At 46.9% G+C, this 25,244-nt stretch overlaps 1 protein-coding gene across 1 annotated transcript in view; it reads right to left on the bottom strand.

Moving 5' to 3' along the window:
* Window positions 1-6,709: 6,709 nt before the first annotated feature.
* The window catches only part of mgmt (O-6-methylguanine-DNA methyltransferase), a 735,973-nt gene continuing 717,438 nt past the window's right edge, over window positions 6,710-25,244 (bottom strand). Inside the window, exon 6 of the mRNA XM_072479183.1 lies at window positions 6,710-7,833. Coding sequence (XP_072335284.1) covers window positions 7,795-7,833 — 39 coding nt within the window. The 3' untranslated portion in view covers window positions 6,710-7,794. The remainder of the gene's footprint in view (window positions 7,834-25,244) is intronic.

Raw genomic sequence — 25,244 nt, forward strand, 5'->3', positions numbered from 1 at the left:
GATGCTGCCAAAGCGTCCTTGGCAAAATGCCCTGATGCATTTTGTGCAAAATGGTGCACAAGTGGTGAAGGGAAATGATTTGAAGTACAATAAAGATTTACAAGGATAATACCAGAAATCAAAGTTTATATAATCAGGAAAAACTAAGTAGGTTGGCCATCTCTCCTCCAGAAATGAGAAGGCTGTAAAGACTTTAGAACAATTGAAATATTTGACAGAGTTGGGAAGTTGTTTTCCACTTGTGGAGGAATCCACTTGTAGAGGCTATATTTTTTTCAATATTCATTTGTGTGATGAGAGCATTATAATAATAATAATAATAATCTTTATTGTCACAAGTAGGCTTACATTAACACTGCAATGAAGTTACTGTGAAAAGCCCCTGGTCGCCACATTCCGGCGCCTGTTCGGGTACACGGAGGGAGAATTCAGAATCTCCAAATTACCTAATAGCACGTCTTTCGGGACTTGTGGGAGGAAACCAGAGTACCCGGAGGAAACCCACGCAGACACGGGCAGAACGTGCAGACTCCGCACAGTGACCCAAGCCGGGAATCGAACCTGGGAACCTGGCGCTGTGAAGCCACAGTGCTAACCACTATTACAGGCTAGACAAGCATTTATTGCCCATCTCTGAAAAGGTGGTGATGAACTGCCTTCTTGAACTGCTGCAGACCACGTGGTGTTGTTACTATGCTGTGCCAGCCATAATTTATTAATTTGGGTAAAATGCACTGAAATAAACCAAAGTCAATTGATACCAGTAATTTTTATTGATTGTCATCAATGGGCACATATATAATATATATGACATCATCCATATATTGTAGATTATGTTCATTCATGCTCAATCTCATTTCTCACCATCACACATTTCTTCAATCCCAATGCCTTCTTCGAGAGAATCCTAATAATGGCCTTACATTGATTTTCTATTGTGATGGCTTTATAACACCTGCTTCACCCTTCAGAACATTGGTAACAGAACTGAAAAGGGTCTTGGGATATTCATTGATCAGTTGCTGGAGGTTTACAGTTAACACAAGAGAGTTATGGTGAAAACAAATAGGCTTCTTCAAAGTAATAAATACAGAAAATGTTGGAAAGACTGTTGCACTCAGGCAGCATCAATGAAAATATTAACCTTTATCCATGAAGGTTGGGAGGGGTGGGGTTTAAAAATTTGAAATAGGGGCAAAATAACCCTAACTCACCATGCACACACATCAGCCAGCCCCGATTGCAAGCTTCTCGGCCAGTCCCAAATGCCACCCTCTGCCCAGCCCCGTTTGGTGATCTTGCAGGCCTTTACCCGCTCCAATTTATGGGGCCCTCCCCATCCTGGTTTATGGGCATAACCCTCAAGGGTCTTAGCTGTGACTTCCTGTCGCCAGTATTCCTTCCCGCCTACCGGCCATCAGTCCGTCCTGTCAACTGGTGGGTGACAGAAGGAGCTACAAAGCATTTTTTGTCAGGCTTGTCAACTTTGTTAGGCCTCACCCGCACATTCCCATCTCCCCATAAATATCGGGGTCACTGCTTCAGGGCATGAACTGAAATGTAAATTTGGTTACTCGGTTGACTGATGTTACCTGACCAGCTGAATGTTTCCTGAATTTCAGTTTTAATTTCAGATTCAGCATCCTCAGTATTTTGTTCTTTTTCATCGTTCTCCAAAGTATGGCTGGAGATAACCAAGCGCACAAATTAGAGCTTATATTTTGTTATATAAGTATTATTCCACGTGAACTACCGTCTCCATTAATCACCACTTATGGCAGCGGATTCTGAAGTTCTGGAAAAAGATCCAGGGCGCCATTCTGCCACCGCGTTGCGCCCAGCGCAGATTCGGGCGCACCGACTGAATAGCTGGAGAGGGCAAAATCAAGGTTCGGGTCAGGTGCGAATAATTTTGCGATTCACCTGGCCCGCTCCCGATTGTGAATTACGGAAATCACCTAAAAATGGCAAGATTATCATTCAGCTTAATTTGCATTGGTTTTAATCTCAATAATGAGATCGAAGTCGAATGCAGCGGATTCCTGGGAGTCACCGGATTGCCCAACAGGAAGTCATGCGGGCGTCATTTAGTGCTCCTTTTCAAAACTGTGAAGCTGGCGCAATGGCTACTGATGGAAAGTGAGGAGGTGAGTAGCCCTTTTCACTTACTGGCATGCGATTCAAGGGCACCGGAGCTGCTGCTCCTGTGCTCAGAGGTTGTGCAGATCTTCAGAGGGGGTTGGGATTGCTCTGGGACTTGTGGGGTCCAGGTTGGGGGTTGGGTTGCGGGGTGGGTGGGGTGGTGAGGCCTTCAAGCCATCTTTAAATATTGTGGAGATCCATACCAGGAGCAGCCACACCTCAGCTTGTCTGTCCTACCAAACTCTCCCAGGACAGAGCCATGCTGCAGCTTAACTCATGAAGGTCAATTTCACCGCATTTGACTGTGAGCAGCCTCTCGCTTCACAGCAAAGTCTATTTCAAATGAGGAATTAGCCTTGTTAGTTGTGAGAGCACTTCACGATCCTCAACTCTCAAGTGCCTCCTCGAAGGCACAGGTGCCATGTCTCAGAGGATGATTAGCGCACTGCATGTTCAGCAATCCTTGATGCCTGAACAGCGTGCCTGAACTCTAGCACTATAGAGGCAACAGCCAACAATTAAACGGTAAAGAGCAGGGCTTCACCATTGAGGATTCTCTCACAGACAAATGTTAGGTGTATGTGAATGAGCGGAGGGCAGCTGAGCACATCTCCCTAATGTTCCCAGCAGGGGCCATGGGCGTGGGGTCTGGGAGCTCCTGATATGGCCAAAGATGCGTGTGCAGGTCAAGGTTTGCCAGCACTGGATGGCACCGTGAGAGAAGGCGGGACAGTCATGGTAATTATGGGGGAAGCTTCGGGGATTTGCGAGTCCTGGGATGGAAGCCCTAACTGATTGTCGGTCTGTTTCCTTCTCCAATTCCTTCCAGATGTAACAATCTTTGCTGGAGTTGATCCCTTGGAGGCTGCCCATGCGTTGCTTGTGGCAGCCAAGGCGGGCAGACACCAGCAACAACGCAGGCCGGAGGCGGTACCCCATGTGCAGGTGACCACTGCAAACCCTGAAGACCAGCCGCCTATCAGGCTGAGGAGCAACACAAAGGGGAGACCAACGATCATCCCTGGGGTACAGGGGTCATTTGTCATTCATTGAGATGACAGACACCATATGCCGCAGAAAACTGCGTCTCAACAGGGAGACAGTGCGGCACCTGTGCCATGTCCTCGCGGACATGGCAACCCATGGAGGGGGAGGACACTCAGTCCCGGTGGCCATGAAGGTTACTGCAGCCCCTAAACCTTTACGCCAGCGGGCCATTCAAGAGCTCGAGTGGGAACCTGTGGCATATCACAGTCATCCTCCCATTCCTGCATCTTTTATTTAAAATTTAGAGTACCCAATTGTTTTTTCCAATTAAGGGGCAATTTAGTGTGGCCAATCCACTTACCCTGCACATCTTTGGGTTTGTGGGGGCGAAACCCACGTAGACATGGGGGGAATGTGCAAATTCCACACGAACAGTGACCCAGGGCTGGGATTCGAACCCTAGTCCTCAGTGCCGTGGGCAGCAATGCCACCCTGCTGCCCTCATTCCTGCATCTTAATCTTGATCTTCTGTGGCCTGGTGCTACATCAAGGTGTGTCCTGAGGATGCACATCAGAGGTGGAGGCAGCCTGCAGGTCCTTGATGCAGGATCGAAGCTCACGTCCTGATTTGTGCTCCCAGCATGAGCGCAAATCAGGTGCGTTTCAGGTGTGGCAAGAGAACATAGGGAGGGATTCTCCGTTAGTGACGCCGAAATCGCGGAATGCGATTGGGCGGGGAATAGGTTCCAACGCCAAAATCGCAGTGGGCACCGATTTGACGTCAAATCGCGATTCTCCGTCACTTCGACAGGAGCGTCAATGCGGTCCAGAACGCACATACAGTGAATTCCGTTTGCATGCCATTAGCGGACCCAACCCGGTATTCTCTGGGGCCTCCGCGATGCTCCGCCTCCGATGGGCCAAGTTCCCGACGGCGTGGTTCACTCGTGAAACCGACATCGTGGCTGCTGAGGGAGAGAGAGGGCGTACTGAAGGTGTCCAACATCCAGTGAGTTATTTGTTGACATAGTTTGTTGACAGTTGTGCCGCTGGCTGGGGGCTTCTGCCAGGGCCAAGGGTAGTAGTGGGGGGGGTGACCAGGAGGCGGGCTGTGGGGTTGGGGTGGATGGGCAGGGAATACCATTGCCGCCGCTGGCAAGGCAGCCATGCAGCTGCGCACGCCGCTGACTGCCCACGGTAAACTTAGGACCAAGGGTCGTATAGGTGGCCCCCCCAGGACACCCCCCCCTAGGTGCTCCCTGGCCCCAGCCGACCCATCAGCTGTATGGGGGTGCTCCAGCACAACCAGTGCCATCTTGTTGGCTGGGATGGTGTGTGAGGGGAGTGAAGTGTGCATTTGCGGCTGCAGCTTGTCAGCTTCTTGAGTGTCGATCACGGACCTGGCGAATCCTTCACCGTTTTCATTGGAATTGATTGTGTTCCACGTGGTACCGGTACTAGCCCCTCCATAGTTGCTGAATTAATCGATGTTTGGTGCCAGTTTTGCTGTCGTGAAAGTCCATGGATCCTGCGTGGCATCAACACATAGTCTCAGAAACACGCCATATCTCCTAAACAGAAAATCCTGCCCCATATCTCTTCCTTACAATGCTGGCTTAAGCAGATTATTTATTGAGATTGTGTAGGTTAGATAAGTTCAGCTGGTCATAGATCATTGGTAACCATCATCTCCTGGAGTTATCTTGATTACCCCTTGCAGTTTTTTTGATTGCCTCACTACAAGTCTGTTAAAGAGCAGAAATAGTATGTCAAATACAGTGTTAAGTGCTCCCACAACCAACGGATAAAATCAAAATGATCTGGTTCTGTCATATTGTTGCGAATAAAGTGGACAATTTTTTAAATATTCATTCATGGGATGTGAGCATCACTGGCAAGAGCAAAATTTATTGCCATCACTAATTGCACATGAAAAGGTGGTGGTAAGCCGTCTTCTTCAACTGCTGCAGTCAAATACAGCGTTAAGTGCTCCCACAGTCCATGGGGTGCAAGTACACCCACATTGCTATCAGGGAGGGTATTCCCAGATTACGACCCAGTCACAGTGAAGGAACAACAAAATTGGTTCAAGTCAGGATGATGTGTGACGTGGAGGGGTACATTTCAGGTGTCGGCTGCTCTTGGTCTTCTGGGTGATAGAGTTCAAGGTGTTTGGAAGGTGCTGACAAAGAAGCCTTGGTGAGTCCCTGAAGCGCACCTTGTAGATGGAACACACTGCCACTGTGGATGGTGATCGACAATTAAATAACTCACTGGAGGAGGAGACTCCATAAATATCCCATCCTCAATGATGGGAGAGCCCAGCATATTAGTACCAAAAATTAGGCTAACATATTTGCTGCAATCTTCAGCCAGAAGTGCCAAGTGGATGATCCATCTTGGTCTCCTCCGGAGGTCCCCATTATCACACATGTTCAGTCTTCAGCCAATTCAATTCAAGTGGTATCAAGAAATGGCTGAAGGCACTGGATACTGCAAAGGCGATGGGCTCTGACGATATTCCGGAGGTAGAACTGAAGACCTGTGCTCCAGAACTTGCTGTGCCCGAACCAAGCTGTTCCAGTGCAGCTACAACACTGACAGCTACCTGGCAATGTGGAAAATTATCCAGGTATGTGCTATACAGAAAAAACATGACAAATTCAACCTGGCCAGTTACTGGCCCATCAGTCCACTCTCGATCATCAGTAAAGTGATGGAAGGGATTATCAACAGTGCTATCAAGGGGCACTTGCATAACAATAACCTGCTCACTGGCGCTCAGTTTAGATTCTGCCAGGGTCACTCAACTCCTCACATCATTGCAGCCTTGGTTCAAACATGGACAGAAGAGCTGAATGGCAGAGGTGAGGCAAGAGTGACTGACCCTGACATCCAGGCTGCATTTGACTAGGTATGGAAGTAAGGAGCACGAGGAAAACTGGAGTCAATGGGAATCAGGAGGGAAGGTTTCCATTGGATAGAGTCATACCCAGCACATGGGAAGATGGCTGTGGCTGTTGGAGATCAATCATCTCAGTCGCAGAACATCACTGGAGGAGTTCCTCAGAGGAGTGTCCTACACTCAACCATCTTCAGCTGTTTCTTCATTCGTGGGATATGGACGTTGCTGGCTGGGCCAGCATTTATTGCCCATCCATAATTATCCTCCAACTGAGCGGTTTGTTCGGCCATTTCAATTGGCTTTTAAGAGTCAACCACATTGCTGCGGGTCAGACCAGGTAAAGATGGCGGATTTCATTCCCGAAAGGATGTTCTGAATAAACCAGAGAAATCTAGTGAACAATCAACATAGTTTCATAATCATCATTGATTACGGATCTTTTTTTATTGACTCCTCCATCCTACACTCTAGTCTGTTGACTGTTTCTCGCAACTCTCCCTGACTTTTTGCCCTGACCTGTCATTGCAACTCCAGCATGTGTGACAACATAGCAGCTTCCAGAGGCTCATCGTCAGACTCGGTCTCAGTGGGTGCCTGATCTCCAGCAGTTCTCCAAGTGTCAGAGGTCTGGACTGTCACTGACTCTGACTCCATTGGAGATGTATCTGCGAAGTGTTCACCATATAATAATAGTAATCTTTATTGTCACAAATAGGCTTACATTAACACTGCAATGAAGTTACTGTGAAAAGCCCCTAGTCGCCACATTCTGGCGCTTGTTTGGGTCCACGGAGGGAGAATTCAGAATGTCCGAATTACCTAACAGCACGTCTTTGGGGACTTGTGGGAGGAAACCGGAGCATCCGGAGGAAACCCATGCAGACACTGGGAGGACGTGCAGACTCAGCACAGACACAAGCTTGGAGTCGAACCCGGGACCCTGGCACTGTGAAGCAACAGTGCTAATTACTGTGCTACCGTGCCACCCAATTGTGACCTTGAGCCTACTATATAAATAGGACCCATGGAGTGTGTGTCTCGGAGCTGGTGAAGGGTGCAGATAAAAGGACTTCTTTGACTTGCCTTCATTGGCCGGGGCATTCAGTATAAGAATTGGCAAGTCATGTTGCAGCTGTACAGAACCTTAGTTAGGCCACACTTGGAGTATAGTGTTCAATTCTGGTCGCCACACTACCAGAAGGATGTGGAGGCTTTAGAGAGGGTGAGAAGAGATTTACCAGAATGTTGCCTGGTATGGAGGGCATTAGCTATGAGGAGCGGTTGAATAAACTCGGTTTGTTCTCACTGGAACGACGGAGGTTGAGGGGCGACCTGATAGAGGTCTACAAAATTATGAGGGGCATAGACAGAGTGGATAGTCAGAGGCTTTTCCCCAGGGTAGAGGGGTCAATTACTAAGGGGCATAGGCTTACGGTGAGAGGGGCAAGGTTTAGAGTAGATGTACGAGGCAAGTTTTTTACACAGAGGGTAGTGAGTGCCTGGAACTCGCTACCGGAGGAGGTGGTGGAAGCAGGGACGATAGTGACATTTAAGGGGCATCTTGACAAATACATGAATAGGATGGGAATAGAGGGATACGGACCCAGGAAGTGTAGAAGATTGTAGTTTAGTCGGGCAGCATGGTCGGCACGAGCTTGGAGGGCCGAAGGGCCTGTTCCTGTGCTGTACTTTTCTTTGTTCTTTGTTGTTCTTGAATGCCTCCTCAGATTCTTCCCCTGAGGTGGCATGGGTGCTGGGACTTATGTTGCCTCTGAAGTTCTGTCTGGACTTCCTAGTGCCTGTGAGGGAGAGAACATAAATTTAGGTCATAAGCAGGCAGAATACAACATTGCATGTCACTCATTTTATCAGAATGGGATCAACCCAAGGAGGGCTCATCCATCTGAACTTACTTGGAGAATCTGGGGTGAAATTCTCCGGTATCGGCGCGATGTCCGCCGACTGGCACCCAAAACGGCGCAAATCAGTCAGGCATCGCGCCGCCCCAAATGTGCGGAATGCTCCGCATCTTTGGGGGCCGAGCCCCAACCTTAAGGGGCTAGGCCCGCGCCGGACGAATTTCCGCCCCGCCAGCTGGCAGGAAAGGCCTTTGGTGCCCCGCCAGCTGGCGCGGAAATAACATCTCCGGGCGGCGCATGGGCGGGAGCGTTAGCGGCCGCTGACGGCATCCGCGCGCATGCGCAGTGGAGGGAGTCTCTTCCGCCTCCACCATGGTGTAGACCGTGGCGAAGGGGCGAATCTCGCCCCTGGTCTTATTTTCCCCCATGATGGCCTCTTTCTTTATCGGTCTTTTGTTGCAAAGTTGATCTCTTCATCTCGAAGTTAGTTACATAATCACAATTACCAAAATCACAGAATCACAGAATAATACAGCACAGAAGAGGCCCTTCAGCCCATCGAGCCTGCACCGATGCATGAAAAACATCTGACCTGCCTACTTAATTTCATTTGCCAGCACTTGGCCTGTAACCTTGAATGTTATGACATGCCAAGTGCGCATCCAGGTACTTTCTAAAGGATGAGGCAACTCACCTCTCCCACCCTCCCAGGCAGAGCATTCCAGACCGTCACCACCCTCTGGGTAAAAGGATCCCCCCAAAACCTCCTTCCCCTCACCTTGTACTAGCATTCCCTCGTAAATGACCCTTCAAGTAAGGGGAACAGCTGCTCCTTATCCACTCTGTCGATGCCCCTCATGATCTTGTAAACCTCGATCAAGTCGCCTCTCAATCTTCTCTGCTCCAGCCAAAACAACCCAAGCCTATCTCACCTCTCTTCATAACTTAAATGTTCCACCCAGGCAACATCCTGGTGAATTGTATCTGCACCCCATCCAGTGTAATCACATCCTTCCTATAATGTGGTGACCAGAATTAAACACAGTACTCCAGCTGTGGCCTCACCAAAGTTCGATATAATTCCAACATGACCTCCCTGCTTTTGTAATCTATGCCTTGATTGATAAAGGCAACTGTCCCATATGCTCTTTTCACTGCCCTATTAACCTGTCCTTCTGTCTTCAGATATCGATTCCGGCCAGCGCCTTATTTGGTAGTTCCTGTTTTCAGCCAATATGTCTTTTTATTTCTGTCGGCCTCTCCCCAGTACCATAAAGGGCCTTACGTTTGTTTCTCATTTCTATTTTCATATATTTAAATTTCTGGATCTTGTTTGATGTGTGCATACCTCTTCCATTCATACCATAAATTATGCATTCCACAGCCAGATTGTCTCAATATAACTGGAAGCAATCATAATGCTGCACTGTAAATTCTATGCTGAGGTATCTGTTAAAATAAGAAGAATCCTGAAGTGTTCGGAAGAAGATTAATTTTGGATACAGAACGCTAACTCTGTTTCTGTCTCCTCGGATGCTGCCAGTCCAAGCTGAGTATTCCCAGCACTTTCCCTAAAAGGGATGAGGCACTCACACCCCGCCTCTTTCCACAGACCAACATCTACAGAGTGAGACAGGGTGTAGCTTCAGCATCGCACCCCAGCACATGGTTTAGAGCAAGGCTGGTTCAGTTAGACTGAGTTACTACATTTAGATTAGCAGAGAGTCAAACCCATTGAGAACTGTGCTAATAGTTCAATAAAACACATTGAACTCACTTCAAAGTCTGGAACATTTTTTACTCAAAACTGCATCAAGTGGCAGCTTGTGTTATTCCAAATTACATAACACAACATGATACCAGGAGTCTGTTCAATCTGGTTAGTTCAACTCAGCAAGTTCCATGACGACCAGCGAATGTATCCCGGCACAATGGAAAAGATTCAGGCTCCTCACCAGCTCAGGACCTCCGGCAATCTCAGTGCCAACTGGCGGACATTCAAGCAGAAATTTCAGCTTTACATCGAAGCATTAGACCTCAATGGTGCGTCTGATGCAAGGCCTCTTTTCCTCACTACAGCAGGTGATCATGCCTTGGAAATATTCAACTCCTTTCATTTCGCCGAAGACCAACACAAGACAAAGTTTCAGACCATCCTGGACAAGTTTGACAGCCACTGTGAGGGGGACACCAACAAAATCTTTGAGCGCTACATATTCAAGTAACGATTGCAAGGTAAAGACGAATCCTTCACCTCATATTTAACTAACCTTAGACTGCTAGCGCAATCCTGCAACTTTGGTGATATCACTGACTCCATGATCAGAGACCAAATCGTTTTTGGAATTCACTCTGATCCTCTGAGAGAGCAGTTACTGAAGATCAAGCGTATGACCCTGCCAGTCGCGATTGAAACATGCACAGTCCATGAGCACACTAAAAATCACTATTCCCAGTACAAAGCGGCCAAAATGGTAGACTAGCCTCCCATGAGGCGGAGAGTGTGCAGGCCATCTCCCGGATGCAGCGCCTCAACATTGACGAAAGCGGCCATTTTGCACGCTCTTCCCGGGGCCCGATGCATGCGCGATGCGCAGGTGCTGATGTCTGAGAACCGCACTGCGCATGTGCAACGACGCACGGAGCGTCAGGACGCCGACGTCATGTTGTGTTCGAACTGTGGCACTACCCCTTTAAAGAAACACTGCCCTGCAAGAGGCAGACACTGTTTAAACTGCGGGAAGCCAGGCCACTATGCAGCCCTGTGCAGATCTGCACCACCAGTCAGGAGCCAGCGCTCCCAATTCCGACGATGGCTCCTCCGGAGTGTGCAACAACGCCACCAGGATTCTGATCCCGGCAGTGCAATGGATCCAGATGATGAATGCCTGGACAACGCCTGCAGTGTGGGCATTATTAAAACGTGTGAATATGACACACCAGGCACATCGCAAGTCCAATCCATCCTAGCTGTGGATTCCGAGGACGAATGGCGAGCAGTGATGAAGGTCAACCACTGCCCCATCCAGTTCAAGCTGGACACAGATGCCTCTGCCAACCTCCTCCCACAGGCAGACTTCAGACGCATTAAGAAGCCCCCCATGGTCCTTCCAGCTGCCTGCAAGCTCCTGGATTATAACGGGAATGCCATCACGGCACTGGGAACCTGCCATCTGCATGTATCCGACACACACAAGCACGATTACGCTTTGAAATTGTTAAGCCAGACAGGGCATCCCTACTAGGTGCGCACGACTGCAAGCAGCTGAACTTCATTCAAAGGGTTTACACCACAACATCCTCCCATGTGGATCTTCAGGCCGGCATCAACAACATTCTCGCCCAGTAACCAGATGTGTTCAATGGGATGGGTACCCTGCCGTTTCAATACAAGATTCTGCTATGACCTGATGCCAAGCCAGTGGTCCACGCACCTCGACGAGTCCCTGCTCCACTGAGAGAGCGCCTGAAGGCACAGCTCAAGGATCTCCAGCAAAAAGGCATCATATCCAAGGTCACCGAACCGACTGACTGGGGAACCTGCGCATCTGCATTGATCCCAAGGATCTCAATAAGAATGTCATGCGGGAACACTACCCCATCCCGAAGCGGGAGGAACTCACGGGTGAGATGGCACATGCGCGCTTCTTCACCAAATTGGATGCATCACAGGGATTTTGGCAAATCCAGCTGGAAGAGTCCAGCAGAAGGCTCTGCACCTTCAACACGCCTTTTGGCAGATACTGCTACAATCACATGCCATTTGGCATCATCTCGGCATCGGAGATATTCCATCGCATCATGGAGCAGGCATTGAAGGGGTTTGTGAGTACGCGGACGACATCATCATATGGTCCTGAAGAACATGTGTCCCATATCCAGAAAGTATTCCGCCATGTACATGCCAAAGTTAAACAGGTCCAAATGTTGTTTTGGCACATCAACGCTCAAGTTCCTAGGCGACCAGATCTCACAGCATGGTGTGCGCCCGGACACAGACAAAATCAAGGCCATCGAGGCGATGAAGGTCCCTGAGGACAAAAAGACGGTGCTGCGCTTCTTGGGTATGGTCAGTTTTCTGGGCAAGTTCATTCCAAACATGGCCACACACACCACGGCCCTACGCAACCTGGTGAAAAAGTCAACTGCCTTTGAGTGGAAGGCGCCAGACAGAGTGGCTGGAGCTGAAAGCCAAGCTCACCACTGCACCAGTCCTGGCATTCCTCGACCCAGACCGGGAGACAAAGATATCCATAGATGCGAGTCAGGATGGCATCGGTGCGGTGTTGCCTCAACGAGATGACACATCATCCTGGGCACCAGTAGCCTATGCATCAAGGGCGATGACGCCCACTGAAAACAGATATGCACAGATTGAGAAGGAGTGCTTGGGTCTTCTCACCAGCATCCTCAAATTTCATGATTATGTCTACGGCCTGCCGACATTCACTGTCAAGACGGATCATAGGCCTCTGGTCCACATCATCCACAATGACCTGAACGACATGATGCCTCGGTTGCAGAGAATCCTGCTTAAACTTAAGAGGTATGACTTCAACTTGGTGTACACACCGGGCAAGGAGCTCATCATCGCTGATACATTGTCCCGCTCCGTCACCTCGCCCAGTGAGCCGCTGGAGATCATCCAACACATCTAATCGCAAGTACAGCTGTGTGCTAGCACTCTCCCGGCGACAAATGAGAAGGTAGTTCTCATCCGTGATGAGACAGCCAAAGACCACCTCTTGCAGCGCGTCATCACAATTTGAAGGATGACCTGACGGTGATTGATGGTATCCTCCACAAGCTGGACAGGATTGTCATTCCGCTCACTGTCCAGAGCTTGGTGCTGCGCCAGATTCATGAGGGATACCTGGTCGTCGAGAAGTTCAGACGCAGAGCCCAGCAAGCTGTCTACTGGCATCAGCCAGGACATCATGAACATGGTCCTGAATTGTGCCACCTGTCAGTGGTTCCAGCCAGCGCAGAGCAAGGGGACGCTCCAACAGCATGGCATAGTGACCTCTCCGTGGTTCAAGGTTTGCATCAACCTCTTTCATGTGAATGGTCGCGAAAGCAGGGCTATGATGCCCATGCCACCGATGTGGCCGTGCTATCCCCGGCAGACACTGGCAGGATCAAAATACCGGATGATGGGTGGTCTGTCCCGGCTGTCGTTGTTCGATAGGCCGTGCCCGCTCTTATGTTGTACATTTGGCTAATGGCTCCATCGTGCGAAGGAATCGACGGGCACTGCGCAAAGTTGCCTGCCCGCAACCATTCTCCTCCATTTCCATATGTTGAATTGCCACCTTCTGATACCTCACACCCCAAGGCCACCAGTCAGGCTTCCATCCCGCCTGTCAAGACGTCGTCATCCCCTCCGCCATCTCTCTGGCGGTTGACGCAAGCCTCAGAGACTGGACTTGTGAACGTTTGTTTTGTTTGCTCTGTTCTGTTGTCCTCCGTCAGTCACATTAGACAGACTCATTCACATGTAAATACATTCACATATGCCAACAACACATTTTTAAAAAAGGGAGATGTCATGATGTGCAAACATGCAGCTAATGAACACATAGAATAGGACACGACCAATGAGCAGTCAGGACACCCAGGGGTCGTATCTCACTTTAAAAGGGATGGGGCACTCACACCCTGCCTCTTTCCACAGACCAAGATCTACAGAGTGAGACAGGGTGTATCCTCAGCATCACACCCCAGCACGTGGCTTAGAGCAAGGCTGGTTCAGTTATACTGAGTTACTACATTTAGATTAGCAGAGAGTCGAACCCATTGAGAACTGTGCTGATAGTTCAATAAAACACATTGAACTCACTTCAAATTCTGGAGCATCTTTTACTCAAAACTGCATCAAGTGGCAGCTTGTGTTATTCCAAATTACATAACACAACAGGCTTTGCGTACCTGTGCGCACATTTTAAAAAAAGAACTCCCATTCCTTGCACTGCATGGCAACAAACAATCATTTTATCCTCCAGTTAATTTCATGAGAAAAGAAAGGACATAAAGATATTGGATACACGGAAAAGTCCTTGTATCACACTTCTCTAAATGATCTGTCAAACAATCAATTGAAAGGTGACATTAAGTATCACAAGTGCAAGTTTGCTCAGCCAAACCCACTTAACTGCACAAAGAATGAATGACTTCAGTTTATTGCCTGTTGGGTACATTCGTTCTTCTTAATCTATGGGAGCGCCTACACTGATAGGCAATATAATTGGATAAACATCTCAGGATATATATATATATATATCCTATTCACAGACACCATTCATAAGTCATGCTAAACTGTGGTATTATGAGAATTGTAATTGAGTGACATTAGCTGCCTGTTCAGCTGTACGAGAGCAAAAGCACGATTATGCAACTTTATTTTTTAAATAAATTAATTCCATTGAAGAATTTTTTAATGATTCAAAGTAGCTAATACATTTCATTTAATTCAATTATACCAACAAAAGCATTCTATCATCTTATAGGCAGTAACCCTGGGGTTATATGTATGTCAGCTATTAGAGCCTTTCATGAAAGAATTATTCACGGAAGAAGAACAATGTGTGAAAATCGGGACATTGGAAAGCTTGAATTTTCTTGAAGCAGTCCTGGCAATCTTAGGAAGCCAGTCATAATGCAGCCATGATTATCAGTTTCAGACCCAAACGAGCAGCAAATAAGCCCCTTTAGTTCTTCCCAATTTTCTGCCTTTTGTTCCTGAAGGCACTGTGGGAAAAATTGGATAAGGGCTGCCGTACATGATTAGCCTGCACCCCATGTGCTCCAATGCAGGCAGCAGGCAAATATTGTGCTAGTTGCACATTTGCATGGTTGATGCTTGCAGCCAGCACCATGTGCATGGTTGAGTGCCTGAACGCATAACTAGGGAGTGGAAAACATTGCAAGGCTGGCACAAATTCAAACTAGCCTGAGATACTTGAAACAAACCTGCATCTCTTAAAAGACAGCTGCATTTTAGCAGGAGCAGGTGCTGGAATTTCCTGCAGAAGCGATTTTGACCTGGAAAAGACAAAGGAATAGCACGTGGCAGAGGTCAGGTCCAAGGTCCTCTAGTCTAGCACTTGAAGCCTTGATTCATGACGGGAATGGGAAGAAATAGGTCTTATATCTGTAGGGGAGCAGGAGACCCTCCAGATACACTGCAATGGCGGTAGGAGATGATAGCCATTGTGGCCAATGCCAGGAATGTAGCCCTAAACACCATGATGCAGCATCAAAATAAATTCAATGACCTCACATGAATGGTCAATGTCAATGTTTAGCATTGCTGCCTCACAGCACCAGGGACCTGTGTTCTATTCTGGCCCTTGGTGACTGTCTGTGTGGAGTTTGCATGATATCTCCATGTCTACGTGAGCTTTTTCCAGGTGTTCCATTTTCCTTCCACAGTGTAAAGGTGTGCAGGTTAAGTGGTTGGCCATGCTAAAAATTGCCCCTTAATGTCCAAAGATGAGTAGGTTAGGTGGGGTCATGGGGTTATGAGTATAGGGTGGGGGTGTGGGCCTAGGTAGGGTGCTCTTTTGGAGGGCCGGTGCAGACCCTAAGGGCCAAACGGTCTCCTTCTGCACTGAAGGGATTATATGGATGTTTGCATCTTCAAAGGTCACATTCCACCAACTGAACCACTAGCCTCACCACAGCTCAATGTATCGCACGCTCAACAACAGTCTCCATAACTCACAACTCATGCCTCACATTTGTAGCTTCAACTCACCATCAATGACTTAGCATTGATTAAAGCCTCAGATTCACATCATATAGCTCACATACACTATCAGCTATTCAACAAAGATGGCTGCATCACCCAAGCACATCACACCACACTCACCTCTCTTGAAGTACAAGGTGGTGGCCAAATGAAGCCAGCAGCAAGGGGTAGACATGGTTGCATGTCCTCACCCCAGTGGAGGGGATTGTGCCTACCATCACTGAAGTGGCCATGATTGAGACTATACCCAGGCTTAATAATGATAGTGTGTGCCTACAAATCCTAGAGCTCTTTCTCATATCCCACTTTCCCTTTAATCTGAAGTCTCTTCTGATTCCCAAGGTACAGGTGGTGTAAACATATATGTCCTGCTTTGCCTATCTTCCCAGTATTGAGGTGAGCCATATGGTGAGTCTCTGGGCACGGTCTACAGCCAGGGCAGTGAGAAAGGGTGGCACTTCCCAGAAGGTGAGGTCATAAGTGGGTTCTGTTGTGCAAGACTTTGATGAGACCTTTGATAGGCTGTAGTATAGAAAGGTGGACATGCACAATGAAATGCCTGGTGCATTGACAGGCCTGCCAGAAAGTTTCTTGCCATTATCAAGGAGCATGGAGGAGTTTGGCACCAATTTGGCACTGGGCTTTGCACATAGTTTGAAACTCATGCTTCCAGCATGTGGGCATTGGCCAACTCCATGTAAACATTGGCAGATCCAGTTGACGCAATGACTAATGGCTGTTATTTCAACTTCCATTACAGCATAAGCAGAAGCTACTCAAGGTCTGAGTGCTCCAGTGGAACCTCAGATTGAAGTCAATCTCAGCTTGTTTTCATGCATGTGATTCTTGCTGCCATATAGACTCAGAATGCTGCCACCATAATTGTAGATAATACTACTCAAAGGGGCTATCAGAGTCCCACAGCAGTCCAGCGATCTGCCATCCAACAGATTGCTCAGATTGCTGAGGAAGCACCAGGAAGGGGTTTGCCATGACTTTGTGGATGACAGCGTTGGTCTATCCACCACTGCCACTTCACAAATGACTAGAGTTTAGAAGAATGAGAGGAGATCTAATTGAGGGATATAAGATGATAAAAGATATTGACAAAGTAGACTTAGAGCGGATGCTTTCTCTTGTTGTTGTGAATCTGTGGAATTCACTACCCCAGAGTGTGGTGTATGCAGGGACTTTGAGTAAATCTAAGGAGGAGACAGACAGATTTTTAATTAATAATGGGTTGAAGGGTTATGGGAAACGCGCAGTAAAGTGGAGTTGAGGCCAAAAGGAGATCAGCCATGAACGTATTGAATGGTGGAGCGAGTCCGAGGGCTGAATTGCCTACTCCTGCTCCTAGTTCCGATATTCATGCGTTCTTGATGTTGCCTGCACACTAGTCACCACAGATAGATAGGTTTATGCAGTATTAAACTGGACCTTCCAGGCCAAGCTCATCCAGCAAACACATCTGAAGTCTACTCTGGAATTCAGCAGTTCTTCACCGCCATGCTGCAACCATTGGGGTAGGACTTATAGTGTTATGACCAGGTGAGAAGGGGTGAACAGGCTCCCCTCTGTTGGTCACAACAAAGATTTAAGTTTCTTTTTCACAAGGATATATGCCTTTTCTGAATTCAAATGCATTACTTTATTTAAGCTGCAAGTAATAAGGATTCAATCAAAGAGATTTTCTTGAGTTAAAGAAAGAGCAAATTTATTAAAGAACAAATAATAGAAACACGGCCTCAAGCATTCGGCTCTCATGCTGCAGTCATGATTTAAAAAGCGCGGGAGCTGAGAGTCGGAGCAGAGATTTAAAAAGCGCGGGAGCTGCGAGTCGAAGCGGAGATTTAAAAAGCGCGGGAGCTGAGAGTCGGAGCAGATATTTAAAAAGCGCGGGAGCTGCGAGTCAGAGTGGCGATTTAAAAAGCGCGGGAGCTGCGAGTCGGATCAGAGATTTAAAAAGCGCGGGAGCTGCGAGTCAGAGTGGCGATTTTAAAAGCGCAGGAGCTGTGAGTCGGAGCAGAGATTTAAAAAGCGCGGGAGCTGCGAGTCGGAGCGGAGATTTAAAAAGCGCAGGAGCTGCAAGTCGGAGCGGAGATTTAAAAAGATTGCGGCCTAGTTTCGGGAGCCGTTCGGAGGTGGAGGAGCAGTCTCTGTCAGGGAGAGAACCAGAGAGCATCTGAGACCCTCAGAAGGTAAGTAAGTGATTTTTACTCATTTTTACTTTTATTACCTTTTCAAATTGTGTGTGTGTGTGTGGGGGGGGGGGGGGGGAAACTAAAGTGACATCACAGAAAAGCTGTGACCTGAGTGGCTGGTTGGGAATCTACACTAAATTAAAAAAATTAAGCATTGGTAACTAATTAAGCATAATTACTTAATTAAAATTTAGAGGATTATCAAAGCCAGAAATCGGAGAGTACTATATTTAGCTTTCATATTTATAGTAGAAATCTAGTGCTAGGAAACAGATAGTTAACAGTAACTTTTTTAATTTAAATTTTTTTTTTTAACTTTTAACTTTAATTTACTAATTAATTGATGCAATGTCAGTTAGAGGGGTGCAGTGCTCTGACTGTGAGATGTGGCAGGTCCGGGAGGCTTCCAGCGTCCCGGATGGCTTCACCTGCAGAAAGTGCACCCAACTGGAGCTCCTCACAGACCGCATGGTTCGGTTGGAGCAGCAATTGGATGCACTTAGGAGCATGCAGGTGGCGGAAAGCATCATAGATCGCAGTTATATAAATGTAGTCACACCCAAGGTACAGACAGAGAAATGGGGGACCACCAGAAAGGGCAGGCAGTCAGTGCAGGAATCCCCTGTGGTTGTCCCCCTCTCGAACAGGTATACCCCTTTGGATACTGTCGGGGGGGGATAGCCTATCAGGTGAAAACAGCAGCAGCCAGAGCAGTGGCACCACGGCTGGCTCTGATGTTCAGAAGGGAGGGTCAAAGCGCAGAAGAGCAATAGTAATAGGGGACTCTATAGTCAGGGGCACAGATAGGCACTTCTCTGGATGTGAAAGAGACTCCAGGATGGTATGTTGCCACCCTGGTGCCAGGGTCCAGGATATCTCCGAACGGGTAGAGGGCATCCTGAAGGGTGAGGGCAAATAGGCAGAGGTCGTTGTACATATTGGTACTAACGACATAGGCAGGAAGGGGCATGAGGTCCTGCAGCAGGAGTTCAGGGAGCTAGGCAGAAAGTTAAAAGACAGGACCTCTAGGGTTGTAATCTCGGGAGTATTCCCTGTGCCACGTGCCAGTGAGGCTAGAAATAGGAAGATAGAGCAACTAAACACGTGGCTAAACAGCTGGTGTAGGAGGGAGGGTTTCCGTTATCTGGACCACTGGGAGCTCTTCAGGTGTGACCTATATAAGAAGGACGGGTTGCATCTAAACTGGAGAGGCATAAATATCCTGGCCGCGAGGGTTTGCTAGTGTCACACGGGAGGGTTTAAACTAGTATGGCAGGGGGGTGGGCACGGGAGCAATAGGTCAGAAGGTGAGAGCATTGAGGGAGAACTAGGGAATAGGGACAGTGTGGCTCTGAGGCAGAGTAGACAGGGAGGTGTTGGTGAACACAGCGGGTCTGGTGGCCTGAAGTGCATATGTTTTAATGCAAGAAGTATTACGGGTAAGGCAGATGAACTTAGAGCTTGGATTAGTACTTGGAACTATGATGTTGTTGCCATTACAGAGACCTGGTTGAGGGAAGGGCAGGATTGGCAGCTAAACGTTCCAGGATTTAGATGTTTCAGGCGGGATAGAGGGGGATGTAAAAGGGGTGGCGGAGTTGCGCTACTGGTTAGGGAGGATATCACAGCTGTACTACGGGAGGACACCTCAGAGGGCAGTAAGGCTATTTGGGTAGAGATCAGGAATAAGAAGGGTGCAGTCACAATGTTGGGGGTTTACTACAGGCCTCCCAACAGCCAGCGGGAGATAGAGGAGCAGATAGGTAGACAGATTTTGGAAAAGAGTAAAAACAACAGGGTTGTGGTGATGGGAGACTTCAACTTCCCCAATATTGGGACTCACTTAGTGCCAGGGGCTTAGACGGGGCAGAGTTTGTAAGGAGCATCCAGGAGGGTTTCCTAAAACAATATGTAGACAGTCCAACTAGGGAAGGGACGGTTCTGGACCTGGTATTGGGGAATGAGCCCGGCCAGGTGGTAGAAGTTTCAGTAGGGGAGCATTTCGGGAACAGTGACCACAATTCAGTAAGTTTTAAAGTGATGGTGGACAAGGATAAGAGTGTTCCTAGGGTGAATGTGCTAAATTGGGGAAGGCTAATTATAACAATATTAGGCGGGAACTGAAGAACCTAGATTGGGGGCGGATGTTTGAGGGCAAATCAACATCTGACATGTGGGAGGCTTTCAAGTGTCATTGTGTCAAGTGAAAAGTCATTGGCAAATAGGGTTAAGGAAAATCCCAAGGCTTTTTACACATACATAAAAAGCAACAGGGTAGCCAGGGAAAGGGTTGGCCCACTGAAGGATAGGCAAGGGAATCTATGTGTGGAGCCAGAGGAAATGGGCGAGGTACTAAATTAATACTTTGCATCAGTATTCACCAAAGAGAAGGAATTGGTAGATGTTGAGCCTGAAGAAGGGTGTGTAGATAGCCTGGGTCACATTGAGATCCAAAAAGACGAGGTGTTGGGCGTCTTAAAAAATATTAAGGTAGATAAGTCCCCAGGGCCTGATGGGATCTACCCCAGAATACTGAAGGAGGCTGGAGAGGAAATTGCTGAGGCCTTGACAGAAATCTTTGGATCCTCACTGTCTTTAGGTGATGTCCCGGAGGACTGGAGAATAGCCAATGTTGTTCCTCTGTTTAAAAAGGGTAGCAAGGATAATCTAGGGAACTACAGGCCGGTGAACCTTACTTCAGTGGTAGGGAAATTACTGGAAAGAATTCTTCGAGACAGGATCTACTCCCATTTGGAAGCAAATGGACGTATTAGTGAGAGGCAGCATGGTTTTGTGAAGGGGAGGTCGTGTCTCACTAACTTGATAGAGTTTTTCGAGGAGCTCACAAAGATGATTGATGCAGGTAGGGCAGTGGATGTTGTCTATATGGACTTCAGTAAGGCCTTTGACAAGGTCCCTCATGGTAGACTAGTACAAAAGGTGAAGTCACATGGGATAAGGGGTGAGCTGGCAAGCTGGATCCAGAACTGGCTAGGTCATAGAAGGCAGAGAGTAGCAATGGAAGGATGCTTTTCTAATTGGAGGGCTGTGACCAGTGATGTTCCGCAGGGAACTGTTTGTAGTATATATAAATGATTTGGAGGAAAATGTAACTGGTCTGATTAGTAAGTTTGCAGACGACACAAAGGTTAGTGGAATTGCAGATAGCGATGAGGACTGTCAGAGGATACAGCAGGATTTAGATTGTTTGGAGACTTGGGCAGAGAGATGGCAGATGGAGTTTAATCCGGGCAAATGTGAGGTAATGCATTTTGGAAGGTCTAATGCAGGTAGGGAATATACAGTGAATGGTAGAACCCTCAAGAGTATTGAAAGTCAGAGAGATCTACGAGTACAGGTCCTTAGGTCACTGAAAGGGGCAACACAGGTGGAGAAGGTAGTCAAGAAGGCATACTGCATGCTTGCCTTTATTGGCCGGGGCATTGAGTATAAGAATTGGCAAGTCATGTTGCAGCTGTATAGAACCTTAGTTAGGCCACACTTGGAGTATAGTGTTCAATTCTGGTCGCCACACTACCAGAAGGATGTGGAGGCTTTAGAGAGGTTGCAGAAGAGATTTACCAGAATGTTGCCTTGTATGGAGGGCATTAGCTATGAGGAGCGGTTGAGTAAACTCGGTTTGTTCTCACTGGAACGACGGAGGTTGAGGGGCGACCTGATAGAGGTCTACAAAATTATGAGGGGCATAGACAGAGTGGATAGTCAGAGGCTTTTCCCCAGGGTAGAGGGGTCAATTACTAGGGGGCATAGGTTTAAGGTGAGAGGGGCAATGTTTAGAGTAGATGTACGAGGCAAGGTTTTTACACAGAGGGTAGTGGGTGCCTGGAACTCACTACCGGAGGAGGTGGTGGAAGCAGGGACGATAGTGACATTTAAGGGGCATCTTGACAAATACATGAATAGGATGGGAATAGAGGGATACGGCCCCAGGAAGTGTAGAAGATTGTAGTTTAGTCGGGCAGCATGGTTGGCATGAGCTTGGAGGGCCGAAGGGCCTGTTCCTGTGCTGTACATTTCTTTGTTCATCCGGGCCCAGATAGCAAGTTAATACACACACAGGTATCAAAGATAAGGGAAGAGAAGTCCAATAACAAAAAGCTAAATGTGTTCTTTGATTTCCTTGAGGCATAGATTGTTAAATGTTGCAGCCAATTTGGAATAGCTGGTTTTGTGGATGTGTTCAAATGTAGAAAATATTGCAATTATTATGAGATCTCCATTCCCTGCTTGATTTCTAGTAGCTTTGAACCAGGTAATACAAAAGAGAGCAAAAGAGCCCAATTTTCAGTCTGTTTCCTCTGCTGATAGTTTTCTTGCAATCTGTCTGAATTGGCTGCAGCCAAGCCTCAAATACTTCACCCATTGTGTACATACAAGGAGTTTTGGGTGGGTCATTGTTTCAATATCTAGCACTATACATTTTAATGTCTCTTCTTTAGACAGCAATGAGTTTCGATGAGTCTCTGAATTATATGAAATGTCTCTCTCTCCACACTCCCCTGAGGGTGATTTGTTTGTTTTTCACCTTCCAGATGTAAGGTGACCTTACATTTTTAATAGTCTGTTCTGTCTTATTTCAAATTGCAAAGTCTCCAGGCAGCTGAAGGCTGAAAAATCATATTTTCAAAAACAAATTGCCTTGAGACAATAGAAACAATAGCACCAGCAAAACCACACAAAAGATGATGGCATCTTGTTATGTGCATGTTGCACGTGTGTGGTTTCCTCTCCTCAGCTGCTGGTTTCTTCCTTTTAAAATGTCTGTACATTGTCCTTCATAAAATCCTCTCTTAAACATCCCTGACTGTATAAATGTCCACAGTATCTTCAAGCTTGTTTCCCTCTTCAGTGTGCTTGTATGTGTTAATACTTCCCAAATCTGGCCATAGGTCTCCTATACTTGATCACCCCAATCAGCTTTCCATTCCCACAACAGGACCAAAATGATCCAAACCAAAGTCACAGTCAACAATCTCTGTGACTGTCACACAGTTGACTAATTAATTCTTCTCCAATACTTCACCTAAATTGTCCAGTTCAGTGGGATCATAGCTAGAGCACTTCCGGCAATGACATCTCTTCCTGTTCCAAATCTGTGACTCCCAGTCTCCCTCAAGGGTCTATCCCTGACCTTCTGCTCTTCAACATCTACATGCTGCTTCTTGATTATATCATTCACAATAATCTTTTTTAATTTTTAAAAATAAATTTAGAGAACCCAATTAATTTTTTCCAATTAGGAGGCAATTTAGCATGTTCAATCCACCTACCTTACACGTCTTTAGGTTGTTGGGGCCAAACCCACGCAAACACGGGGAGAATGTGCAAACTCCACACGGACAGTGACCCAGAGCCGGGATCAAACTTGGGACCTCGGGCGCTGTGAGACTGCAGTGCTACCACTGCGCCACCATGCTGCCCTCATTCACAATAATGAAGATCTTTTTGCATTCTCTCTTTTTAGTGGCTACAACCGTTTAGATTGCATCTATTTGCCAGCTCTCCTTTTTTTTCTTTTTAAAATTTAGTGTGCCCAATTAATTTTTTTCAATTAAGGGGCAATTTAGCGTGGCCAATCCACCTACCCTGCACATCTTTGGGTTTTTGGGGCAAAACCCACGCAAACATGGGGAGAATGTGCAAACTCCACGTGGACAGCGACCCAGAGCCGTGATCGAACCTGGGACCTCGGCACCACCTAGCTGCCCTGCCAGCTCTCCTTTTAACAGCACCAAGCTGGAGCTCTGAATAAATCAGTTAACCTGCAGTGATTATCTGCAGTGAACACATTACACTTCTGTGTAACTCTGAACCAGTTATTTCAGTGAGCTGATCCCTTTGGCTTGTGAGGAACTGTCCTGTTGCAGTAAAGGCCGCAGGAGCCCTGAGTACTTCTGGCTGGGCATCTGACTGCCCAGTAATACCAGCCAATCCGTGGTCCATGATAGTATCCAGCAGATGACTAATTCGACAGCAAACACCTTAATCGCCTTTGCCCGGAATATCTGTAAGCAGCAGAATAGGATTCTAGAATTTACAGAGATTGCAAGAATCCACAAACATCATAGATTGTGTGCCCTGCCTTCAATAGTGTATCCTTCATGAACCACAAGCATCTCAATACAGCCCTGTGCAGCTATTCCTGTTTTGATCTATCAACGCAACTTAACTTTTCTTAAACCTTCCAATTTTACATTCATAAATCTTTCTTGAAATTTGTAGACTTTCTTGAGATTTCTGACCATCTAATCATCTTCAAAAGCGCTGGTAAATGTCCTTTAACCTTCTGAAAATTTCCACTTTAGGGAACAAAACCTGACCTTAAATGTCGTTAAATATCTTAAAATATCACAAAGATATTCCCACTTCATGTGGCATGTTGACCAAGGTGATGTGGATCATTTTCACAGGCAGCATTCACAGACATATGTCAGAAGCTATAATGCCAGATTTTAATTAGTTTGACAAAAAAACACACTTCCAACTATTTCCTCTCTGATTTTTCTTCCCGGTGTCTAAATCACTGGAAGGAGACAACACTTGCGATAATAACTCTGTCAAGGCCTTGTTAAAGGTTATCTGTCTAAGAACGATGATACATCAATCTGTCTTTGTTCTTCAATTTTAAAAAACCTTTAGTTTGAGCAAATATGAGGGGAGCGATTAGCTACACTTGGCTATACCAGAATATGTATATGTTTGACAAGGATTAACCCTTTAACTTGAGGATATCTTACCATAACCAAAGAAGAGGATTCCAGCAATAACACTGTTGGAATTCAGGCCAGTCCTCTATGCCTGATGTTACAAAGCTTGGCCGTACATCTACAGGTGTTCCATTTGGATGAGCACACCTTCTGACATGACTTTTCATCGTTTTGTTCAGCATGATAAAAGTATGCAGTATATGGGTAAGAGTGGGAGGTCTGGAGTGGGAACATTTTAAAATCAATTTAAAAGAATGTTACAAGTTGCTTCAAGTGATCATTTTTGCACGAAATAGGTTAATTCAGCAAATTCAGATACTAGAAAGGGAGGGCCAATGTGACAAAAAGAAAAATCGTTCAAGGCGTCCGCCTTGATCCCTGCCCACACAATAGACCCTTCAAATTAAAATCAAGCCTTTCTGAGACTACCTACCCATTTATTGAATAGAAGTCTTTATTGCTGACGTAGAATTGATCAAGGGCAATTGCTACTGGAGTGAAATCAATCACAACTAAAACTTGAATGTGGCAATAATATAAACTTGCTCCCATGGCTGCTTGGCACTTATTGATGACAGTCACATCGTGAGTAAAAATGGACAGCACTTTCTGGTTAATTTATGCCGGATCTCAGAAGATGTTTCAAATAAGGTAATGCAAAAGACTTCAGCG

The sequence above is a fragment of the Scyliorhinus torazame genome, chromosome 16, assembly GCF_047496885.1.
Source record: "Scyliorhinus torazame isolate Kashiwa2021f chromosome 16, sScyTor2.1, whole genome shotgun sequence".
Classification (NCBI taxonomy): Eukaryota; Metazoa; Chordata; class Chondrichthyes; order Carcharhiniformes; family Scyliorhinidae; genus Scyliorhinus; species Scyliorhinus torazame.